At 34.3% G+C, this 11,935-nt stretch overlaps 1 protein-coding gene across 6 annotated transcripts in view; it reads right to left on the bottom strand.

Moving 5' to 3' along the window:
* LOC106469439 (histone deacetylase 4-like) overlaps window positions 1–11,935 on the bottom strand; it is a 187,755-nt gene that overhangs the window by 43,313 nt on the left and 132,507 nt on the right. For all 6 annotated transcript variants that reach the window (XM_022398664.1, XM_022398670.1, XM_022398677.1 and 3 more), the window contains 4 exons: window positions 8,427–8,674; window positions 7,701–7,806; window positions 7,509–7,614; window positions 2,645–2,694 (listed from right to left, as the gene is read on the bottom strand). In XM_022398664.1, coding sequence (XP_022254372.1) covers window positions 2,645–2,694; window positions 7,509–7,614; window positions 7,701–7,806; window positions 8,427–8,674 — 510 coding nt within the window. The remainder of the gene's footprint in view (window positions 1–2,644; window positions 2,695–7,508; window positions 7,615–7,700; window positions 7,807–8,426; window positions 8,675–11,935) is intronic.

Here is an 11,935-nt window from a genome sequence, read left to right as displayed (position 1 = left end):
CATGTTGTTATAATAAATGAATACAACTTAAATTATGAATGAATCTAAGTTTCAAATGGACAGCAACTGCCTGTTGTAGAAACCTACAAATGTAGAGGACGACGTTTCGAAAGTCTTCGTCCATTTGAAACTTAGATTCATTATGAATACTCTGCCTAAACAACCTATCAAAGATTAGCTTAAATTATCTTTTCTTCAACATACAGCTCATTATCTGGAACATTTTATTTTTTCTAACGATCGGAGGATAGCAAACATTGTGGAAAACTAAAACAAATAACAATCACCAGAAAAGTATTTTTATATCAAACGTTTCGCTGTATCAGCTTGATAAAACAAAAGGCTGATATAGCAAAACATTGAGAATAAAAATACCTTTTCCGGTGATTAGTCGTATTTATCACAACTAAATCTGGAACTACTTACTTTGATAAACACACATTCTACAGAACCTGAATAGAATTGATTTTTTTTTGTGATTCACATATGCAGCCATAACAACAAAATGAATTATCTCCACTTTAGCATACAAACAAACGAAACGAAAAGCAACAACAACAACAACGAAAACGAATCAATGTTTCAGTTTCATTTTCTGATCACACGTCATATTTTTTATTATTTACACATATGACATATATCAGTTTAAAACTAACTTTATATTTTACATTCGAAAGGCAAACCTAATAAAAAAAAAGCTTTATCGGGTAGACAGCTGCCTGGGGTGGCAAAGTGAATAGAATTTTCTTTATTCGTTTTACATTCAATAGAATCATTCACACGGTGGCTCAGCAGTAAATTTGAGAATTTGTAATGCTAAAATTGGGAGTCTGATCTCTGCAGCGGGCATAGCAAAGACAACACATTGTACAGCTTTATACTGAATAAACAATCAGTAAAATTGACTATATGTCGCTGGTTTTATATTCCTTAGATCTCGGGAACCACCTATATGCCTTCACATTGGCATACTATGTTTAAATATTTTCCATCTTCATTGTGTTGATCTTAGGGCAAATCGTGGATTTTCCTTTTAACATATATATACAGTTTTGAAACAGCTACTTGTAGTACAACGTTTCGTCTCTAACAGATCATGTCTAACCGTTAGAGACGAAACATTGTACTGAAATAAATCCATTATCCGACAAATCATGGAAGTTCTAACCCTCTCTAGAGGTATTTATTGTTACCTTTTATCGAATCTCTAATAGATGTTTAAGTGTTTTGCTTCGTTGTTTTTCTCGCAGTATCTGATTTTCCTTCCTCGCTGTAACCTTTAGAGAGTTCTTAGTACACGTACATTATTGTTTATTTTCAATGATTAACCACTCATACTCACCAGGGTATTGATGCGATACCACAAGTTGCCATTTATTGTTAGTGTTATGTAATAGTTATACGGTAGGGTTCACATATTACATCGTATTGAGTAATTTTGTGAAGCCGTTCATTTTCTTCGTAAGTAAACTATATAGGATACGCCAACACTGGTTAGTTGGTTAATTTCAATACTGATAGTATTTTTGTTTACATTTTATTTTTGTGAGCCACGTTACTAGAGACTCTGTAACCAATAAAGTAATTGACACCCAAGCAACTTGGTGCATAAACAGTTTAGAAAAATGTGTTTAAAAATCCGATAGGGGCCCTATCAGTTACTTTAAGGATATTAATACGCCTATCACCCGTTGATGTTTTAAAGCATTCAGATCTTATTAAAGTTTATCAGTTTCAGTATTGTAATTAAAAGGATCTCAAATGGACTAAGAAGGTTGAACGATTTCGAAGAGTAGTCTCTAAGTGAAAGAAACACCTCTCTTTTTAAAGGCGCTGAAGCCATTTTAACCACTTTTTTTGTGAGGCTATTTTACTTCAAATAGTTTTCCCAGGAAGACATCTTTGTGTTTATTCGCCATATCCCGTGATAAATTGCGAGACTTTCTACAAGATAAATACATATAATGTATTGTGACATAAACGTTTGTTTGTTTTTAACACAAAACTATACTGGGGTCTAACTGCGCCGTGTCCGCCGTGGGGATTGAACCCTGAATTTAAAATAAATACATTGGCTTAATTGAGTTACATTTAATGAATCAGCTTTATAGGTAAATAAGTGTAGGAAGTATATCGTATAAAAACGTCCATAAAGGAGAAAGTAGCATAGAGGATTTTTTTTAAAGATATTGAAACCGACCTAGAATGTTCGAACAACTTTCGAAGAATGGACTTTTCTTCTTCAGGAGCAGAAAGGTTATAAATCTGTCAATGCTCATTCAATATGTACTCCCTATGTTTTATGAAACTGTGTTAACTCAAACCTGTTAGAAGTTTGAAGAAATATGTTTTTATTTGTGACGAAAGAGGTAAACAAAGAAGCGTACATTAATCAATTTCTTCCTAAACCAATTATACCATCTAGGTGCGTGTATCCACCGCCAGGGCATAAAGCCTTCATCATATTAGTTTACAACAATGTAACTTGTAAGTTAATGTTAATGAGGTTGCAATCTATACAGACCATGCTAACAATTAAGTTACACATATCTGGTTTGTTAATTTCTGTTATTTTTCCTAAATTAATTAAAAACCAAACACTGCATACTTCATTGTTTTAGAATGAAACGACCGTCGAACCTACCTGTTTTCCGCAGCGGAAAGTCGTCGTCATACTTGCCGAGAAGAGGATGCCTACAGCGGGAAGAAATTATAAAGACTGAATCTTTGTACTGAGACGTGCACTGACATGACCAGCTGTCCTCATAAAATTAAAAACGAAAAAGGTGGGGAAGCAAATAAAAGGAATAAAAGTAACAGAAAATAGCAGGAAGAAAAGAAAAACGAGATGAAATAAAAGATTTTATACTTTATCATTTATATTTTTATTTTTCATTATTAATTTACGGCTCCATTGTAAAAAATAATTCTTATCCTAATATAATGTATTATTTCATTATTCTTGGTAAGAAGAATGACAAAGACAAAAGCATCCATGATATAACTATATTAATACAATGCATTTCAAAGTCACAGCTTTCCTGTTCTTTATTCTCCTAATACTTTTCCTTCCGAGCACGAAAAACAAGTTAGGTCAGATACATTGTGGATTCAGATAATAGCCAAGTTATAAGTGGGAAGGAAGGGATAATCCATAAGTGATATTTTAAATTTGTTACAATGTCATAAACACCACTCGTAATTGTGACACAGGATTTAAAAAAACATAACAAGTAGGGTCGGGTCGTGGGTTCATGTAACAAGGAAGTTATAAGTGAGAGAGATGGGGTGATCCATATACGATATTTTAAAACTATTACAATGTTATAAAACACCACTCGCAACTGTGACATGATTTACAATTCGTCTAAAACTATAACAAGTAAGATCCAGTTATGGGTTCACGTAACAAGTTATAAGTAGAAAGGAGTTGATGATTTACTACAAATATTTGACACCATAATAATGTTACAAACGCCACATGTAGCAGTGACACAGTATTTAGAATTCGTATCAGACGGTCTCATCAACAGTGGGTTGCTAGGTGCTTAAGAGATTCGGGGCTCGAGCCCATACGCGCGGGAATTTTCAGCATTTCAGTATGATAATAATCATAGTTTTCTATTCTGATTTTTCAACACACCAACTGGGAATTCGGGGCACGAGCCCTTTATGCTTTAGCCTAGCGACGCTTCTGCTAATCAACGTTACTGTGTTTAAGAAGCTTGCTTTAAAACTTCAGAAATAAACGTTATTTGTAACGGTTATAAGGCAAGTGTCTTGTGTAACAACATTCGTTTTTTTCGTGTTAGCAAAGACACTCAAGTGTAAGGATGTTATATTATTTCGTTTTACGTGAACATGAATCTAAGACAGTTTAAACGAATATTCTTTAATTGAAGCTTAATGATAAATTCTCTGGAATATTGTACCATGACAAAAAAAAACAACACCAACAACGAAAACAGTAAAATATTTTTCTTTGCTCTGCATTTATTTAAGAAGCATTTTCAAATGAAAATTAATAATATTGATACCATTGCTTTTTTTTCCGTACGCGAGTACCCATTAAAACAAATCAACTAAAATTCACGAAACCAAAATTCTTACTTATAAGGGTGGAGCATATTAGCTTAGAATGTTATGAAGCAGATACAAAGGGGAAAATTACAAACGATCACGCCATTATATCCATTAATACACCAGGTGCGTAGAAACTGGGGGGGGGGGGCTTGCCCCCTTATAATTTCTAAGCAACAAGCTATATAAAACATATAATTAAACATTATTATTACTGTGCTGGTATTATAAAATCAAACAAATATTATAGATGGTTTAAACACATATAATATTATACATTAAATTTCATCTTACTGAAACAATACATTAATAATTTGTGTTCGTTTACTAAACTACTACTGACTATGTTACGGGTCATGAACGATGCATTTTTTGCAAGAATCGTAATTTAAAAACTTACTCAGAAGTTATAGGTAAAATGTATTCTAATGGTATTTTTATTATAGATGTTTTTTTTTTTTTTAGTTTCAAAACGAGATAATGGCATAATTTTAAAATAATTATATATATATATGCATCCTAAGTAGTTTAACTATGTTATAATAATCGCTTAAATGTATTGTTTTGCCAATAGGTAAAGTACAACCTATGTATGTTATCTTCTTGGTGGCATTTATATATGGTGTTATGAGTATAATAAATGAGGCTTTGACAACATAACTGAAAAATGTTATGAATTGGGGATTTTTAGTTCCACCCCCCAACAATAAAACACAGTACTCCTACAGCCCTGTACTCCTACAGTACTCCTACAGCCCTGTACTCCTACAGTACTCCTACAGCCCTGTACAAAAAAAAATAATTCTAAAACTATAAATGGCATTTTTTCACGCTGTTTTAAGATTTGTTTGGTTAGTTGTTGTTAAACACAAAGCTACATAATTGTTGTCAGGGTTTTATAATATGTGGTAGGCCGAGGATTCTTCTACAGTAGGTGTCTGTGACTTGTTAGCGATAAATTCTACAATAAACGGACAGCACACAATCCACTTGTTTTAAAATAATATATTCAAAACAAGTCAAACGTAAGTACACATTTTTTTTACACTGTAGCATATCACAAGTGTATCTAAAACTCTAAATAATTCTATTTTCTTGTCAAAAGTCCACTCAGGCTGATTCAATTACTTTAGAATCCAATTGACAAGACGAACTATTTTTCTCTACTTTGTTTCTACTGTACAGTCTGCGATAGATTTACTTACTCTACTCCGTGGGTTGCCACAGTTGTATCATGAACTTCAAATAATTGTATCATTTTTGTCAAAGTCCACACAGACGGGTTCAATTACTTTAGAACACCCTTTGACAAGACAAATTATTTTCCTTATCTCTATTAAACTGTGAAACTCAATTTAAAATATCGTCTGTTACGGCTAATCTCATACTTCACGTTTTCTAACTTTTCTGTGACTGAACTTTTCTGGAATTTTCTCTAAACTACGCGACGCGATGACTTAACAATACTCAGTTAAGGTAACAAGAAAAATACTGAAGTTTCGAGTAATGTGACGTCAACAATATTAGTTAAGCCTCGACAACAATGTAATTACAATCACAACGTACTACTCGTATAGAGTTACACAACCAAACTTGTTGTACTATCGCCTTTAAAATGATTAACTTTTAACTCTCTTGTTATGAAAAACTAAAAAATTATTTGTTTGTTTTGAATTTCGCGCAAAGCTACACGAGGGTTATCTGCGCTAGCCGTCACTAATTTAGCAGTGTAAGACTAGAGAGAGAAGGCAGCTAGTCATCATCACCCACCGCCAACTCTTGGGCTACTCTTCTACCAACAAATAGTAGGATTGACCGTCACATTATAACGCCCCCACGGCTGAAAGGGCGAGCATGTTTGGTGTGACGGGGTTTCGAACCTGCGACCCAGAGATTGCTAGTCGAGCGCCCTAACCACCTGGTCATGCCGGACTAAACAATTATTAAATATTAACTCACAAAATAAATTAAATCATAATGCCTACACTAAACAGTCTTGTATATCCAACAATAGTCTACCTGTGTGTGCTCTGCTCACTATGAGTATTAAAAGGCGATCTGTTTTCAGGAGTACAGATGATTTGTTTTAAAACTTGACAACGAGGAACCCATTTTTTAGGAAATAAAAGATTTGAAACGACTTGACTGAGTAATGAAAAACTTTATTATAAATCTTGTCAAAACGTCGTACATTTATAATAAAGTTTTTCATTACTCAGTCAAGCCGCCTCTAAACTTTTAGATGAATTATTTGTTATTGCATCCTTCCTTTCTCTTAACGGCGCAGATAACCCTGATGCTTTGCGCCGATAAACTCCAATCAATTAGTATTATTTTGCTATGTGATACGTGATAAGTTAATTAGTATTATTTCGCTATGTGTTACCTAAAACATTAATTACTATTATTTTGCTATGTGGTATGTGACATGTTATGTACGCAGCTGGAAGTATCCCTCAGTAACAAGATTTTACCTAGAAGTATTTAACAGTTACGTTACTTATAAGACTTATCTTGAACAGAAATTTACTCAACAATTACAAAATTTACCCTGAACATATATGTAGTTATAAGTTACATAAAAATTACAGGATTTACCCTGAACATAGAAGTACTTACAAATTACACAACTTATGATTTTGTGTCGAACAGTGAGTTGGGAGTTATAAACTTTACATAGAACGGGGATATATGTATCAGTTAGAAGGCTTATCTTGAACAGGAAGATACGTCACAGTTACAAGACGTTCTTTTTTATACTTTTAGAATTACTCGACAAATAGTAAACTTAAGTTGAACACAAAGATGCTCACCAGTTACAAATCCTACATTGAACAGGGAGGTACCCACCAGTTAGATGACACGTGTTGTGCAGCAAGATATAAAACTGTTAGACTTGGTTGAACAGAGAATTATTCACCAGTTACAGAACTTATGTTGAAATACTTACCAGTTATGATACAGAACTGTTAGACTTGGTTGAACAGAGAATTATTCACCAGTTACAAAACTTATGTTGAAGTACTTACCAGTTATGATACAAAACTGTTGGACTTGGGTTGAACAGAGAATTATTCACCAGTTACAAAACTTATGTTGAAGTACTTACCAGTTATGATACAGAACTGTTGGACTTGGGTTGAACAGAGAATTATTCACCAGTTACAAAACTTATGTTGAAGTACTTACCAGTTATGATACAAAACTGTTGGACTTGGGTTGAACAGAGAATTATTCACCAGTTACAAAACTTATGTTGAAATACTTACCAGTTATGATACAGAACTGTTGGACTTGGGTTGAACAGAGAATTATTCACCAGTTACAAAACTTATGTTGAAGTACTTACCAGTTATGATACAAAACTGTTGGACTTGGTTGAACAGAGAATTATTCACCAGTTACAAAACTTATGTTGAAATACTTACCAGTTATGCAAATTAGGTGGAGAGTTACTAATCGCAGCTTCTCTCTGTCGTTTACTGAGCACAAACTCCTGGAGTCGCTGTTTAACTTCTGATGAGGCTACAGCACCTGTTATACACGAAAACATATGGGTAAGTAGGTATTTATATACATACAGAGAAAAACAAAAGTTATAATTGATACAAAAAACTTACTCTGTTCATGTTTTTCCTTCTTCTTCAAGGATTCCAATTTTTCGTGATCTTTTTTCTGTTTTTCAAGTTTTTGTTCCTCGTCCCTCTTTTGCTGTTCTATATACTCCTGTAGATCAGAAGACGTTCTTTCAATAAGAAATATTCGCACAAAATAATACCACTTTTCAAATAAAATTCTGAAAATACCTCGAGCCACAATTAAGTATTATCTACAATAATGTATGAGCTGAATATCGTATTATTTTCGTGTGGCTTACTTTCACTGGTCAGTAAGTTTCAACGTAGGTTTCAACAATATATATTTCTGATAATTACATTTCATTAGCTATAGCGCATTTGATTACACCCCACGTTCTTAGTAATTTTTGTGTAAGCAAATAAATTATAAAAATATAAATCAAGTTGCTGAAGTTATTCCGACTAATGGCTTGGTAAATAAACTGATGGTAAGAAAACAACCAATAAACAAAGAGTTTGTACATAATTCCAGTGAACCAAACAGCTCACAAAGTAATGTCAGTAGTGATAGAAATTATCATAATCTGCTTCACTGCTACTATATGATTTTTTTTTTCTATTTTCGAAGATTACAAACGAAATATAAAGAGGGCGCCAAGAATGTCAGACACCCTAAAGAACACCAGTCTTCAATTGAATTACACATAGATTTCTTGCCAGTTCTATTGTCCTACGATAATTAATTCGATAATCAAATTCAATTCATACCTTAATCTTTTCCTGAACCTGTTGCTCATACTGTTCTGCTAGCTGCTGTTGCTGTTGTTGGAAGTGTTGTAACAGTAACTGTTGTTGAATGTGCTGTTGTTGTTTAAGCTGTAGCAGCTGCTGTTGAAAATGCACGTTTTGTTCCTGACTCACAGATGATATAATGGAGTTATTGACGTTATTAGTGAGGTCCCCCATCTGTTCTTGTGTCACTCCGGATCCTCCCACATATCCAACTCCATTCAGATCTATAAATGAAAAAAATAGTTGTTCATTAAGAGTGTCTATGCTGCGGTAAGCTTTAGATAGATAAGTCATCACTCGAAGAACTTTATATAACTGTCACATTTATATCATTGATAAAAACAAGCAATAGTTTTGTTATTAAGCGGCTAATCTAGTGCCTATACAGACGTTCTAGGGATAGATTAAACAAAGCGAATCTTCTATGAATCGTAAATATTTGGAATGTAGAAGTGGACGTCTAGTTTCTGAGCTGAGGTTTTCATTAAGGCTTAGATGTTTAAAACTGTCACCTGTACCTCCAGATAAGGCTTTAATGTCATCACGTCTACACCTCAGACAAGGCTTTCATGTCGTCACACCTACACCCCAGAACTAGGGTTAGAGTTAAACGTTGTCACCAGAACACTGTAGACAAGGCTTAGACATTGTCACTTGTATGCTGCAGACAAGTGCAATCCGAGTTACAAAATTCAGCGCCAGCAAGAACTAATGCATTGTAGCACGTTCTTTAAATACGACGAGATCTTGTCTTTTTTTTCTAAGTATATAATGAATAAGAAAGCGATATCTCAGTATTATTGTGCAGAAGGAAATGTTAATCTTTTATACTTTTAGGATTAAAATCAACGGGACGAACATGATTTAGTTTCAGTTATATCTACAATTTTAACATTAGGTTTATTCGTTCAGAGTAATAACATATCTTGCGAACTACACCACATTTTAATGACATTTATATAAACTTATCATAAAACATAGAGTGTTTGTTTTCAATTTCGCGCAAAGCTACACGAGAGCTATCTGCGCTAGCCGTCCATAATATAGTAGTGTAAGACTAGAGGGAAGACAACTAGTCATCACCATCCACCGCCAACTCTTGGGCTACTCTTTTAGCAACGAATAGTGGGATTGACCGTCACATTATAACGCCCCCAAGTTTGGTGGATGGGGATTCGAACCCGCGACCCTCAGTTTGCGAATCGAGCGCCCTAACCACCTGGTTATGCCGGACCCTCATAATTATAATACTCTAATTGTCTTAGTTGGGTTTGAAAGTTGAAATACTGAAATTAAAGCCTATGACTAGAGCTTGTTTACAAATATCATCAAGTTGAAGATCACTCAGATTAAATATTACATAATCAGGATGATGTTTATAAACAAGTTATAATCAAAGGCCTTAATTTCAACATTCCAACACTAACTGTCATGTTAAGAAAACTTCTTTATAGAGAATGTCGATTAATCCATTTGATATCCACAAACTATAGTTAAGTATGTTTGAATATTTCAGAATTTCGCGAAAAGCTACACAAGAGCTACTTGTGTATAATCGTACCTAATTTTGTGCGCTAATAGACTACATGGTGTCCGAAAAGTCTGGAACCATAGATGATTTGCAGCTTTTCTTAATTTCAGATACGTGACTGATAATGGCGCTGTCAAATAATGAGAAGGTCCAGTTAATCCTGCTGTGTGCCAAAGAATGTTGGTCTCAGGGGACGGTTGCTTCCGAATTTAATGCACACCATCCAGCGAGAGAGAAAAATAAAACATCACTCATAATTTAAGGAGGAATTTAAGGAGGTTGGCAGTGTGGATGACAGGGTAACGGTCTGTGTGACTGGTTCATGCAGAACGGCGCCCCACCGCATTATGCAACGGAAGTCCGAGCTTGGTTGAATGACACCTTCAAAGAAAATTGAATTGGCAGACGTGGTCCTCAGGAATGGGACTCAAAAGATCTCTGGTTTTGACTCCCATGGATTTCTTTTTTTCTGGGGACTGCTCAAGGCATGTGTGTACAAAAAGAAGATCATGGACACCGAACATATGAAACAATGAATTCGCAACAAGTGTCGGACCGCTGACAATGACACGAAAATACTTCGCAGTGTTCAAAGATAATGGATATATTGTCTTGAAGTTTGTTTCGAATTACAAGGACAGCATATGGAACACATATTGTAAAATTCATTGAGACTTCAGGACTTTTTAGACACTCTGACACCAACTATTCAACAGCACCCACTACCCACTCTTCGGATACTTTTATCTGATTGAATAGTGGGATTTAACAATCATTCTTATAGTGCGCTCATGGCCCAAAAGTGTGGCCCCCTACCTTATTGCGACAACGGGTCGCGAACCGTGAATTTTCTGATTCGCGGTCCGGGCAAGCTAACCACTAAACCACGCCAGCCCCTAAATTCATTTTGAGTTATAGTACCATCTAGTATGAATGCTACGAAACTAACTTCAAATGGTATATCATATATATGTAATTTTGAAATATTTTAATCTGCACAGTTTTTACAAAAGCTCTCATAGCTTGAAAGGAAGAAACTACGTAGTTTAATGTTCTGGCTGAATCGTAAAAAAAAAAAAAATACAAAGAAAAATCGCAATTTCCATTGTAACGCCTGTGAGAGATAACCTAAACAAAATTATTGTGTTTAGGGTTATTTCTGTCTGAAAATTTATAGGTTTATTTAATAGTTTACGTTAATTTTGAAACACTTTATGGTGTTTTATGCATATTGGTATAACACTATTGATGGTAAAAGAGAAAATAATGTCATATATATAAATACAAAACTATAGAATAAATCATCATCAACTGCAAATAGACGAAAAAATCAGCACCATCAACTAGTGAAAAACAAATCCTACTAGGTGTAGAAAACAGCAAAGGGTACATAGCTCCAGCAAGACAACTGTGTTAATAGTAGCTTTACCCGTTATTCAATGTTTTTATGACTAGTTTCTCACTTATGTTCGAAAGACAGTTGAAGAGACGGGATATTCACATCACTCTATGGGTGCTATCACTGCAGTTATCTTTTTGGAACTTGTTTGTACTATTTTATCTGTTTGTGTTGTACAGCGCTATTTAAGATCGAGAATTTTCTGTTAGTGAGGTTAACGGACACAGTACAATGGTCAGTTTTGTGCAAGTTCTATAGAGATTATGACGCCCACCGAGAGTTAAAAAAAATACTAAGAGTTTAGTTGACCACGATCTAACTTTGTTGAATTGTTAATTTCAATTGACTCGTGGTTAGTTTGACAAAATACATTCTATCTAATTTGTTAATTTAATATCGCATAAAATGACTCCTGGTTAGTTTAACACGATCTAACATAGTTCTTTTATATAATGTCACGTTAATTGACTCGCAAATAGTTTGACATAATACACCCTAGCTTATTGGTTAGCTTAATATAGCTCTTGTAAGATAATTCAGGCTTAGTTTAACACG

Source organism: Limulus polyphemus, unplaced genomic scaffold (assembly GCF_000517525.1).
Source record: "Limulus polyphemus unplaced genomic scaffold, Limulus_polyphemus-2.1.2 Scaffold96, whole genome shotgun sequence".
NCBI classification, from domain to species: Eukaryota; Metazoa; Arthropoda; class Merostomata; order Xiphosura; family Limulidae; genus Limulus; species Limulus polyphemus.
Note: the sequence above shows the minus strand (reverse complement) of the source record. Positions and strands in the feature narration are given on the sequence as shown.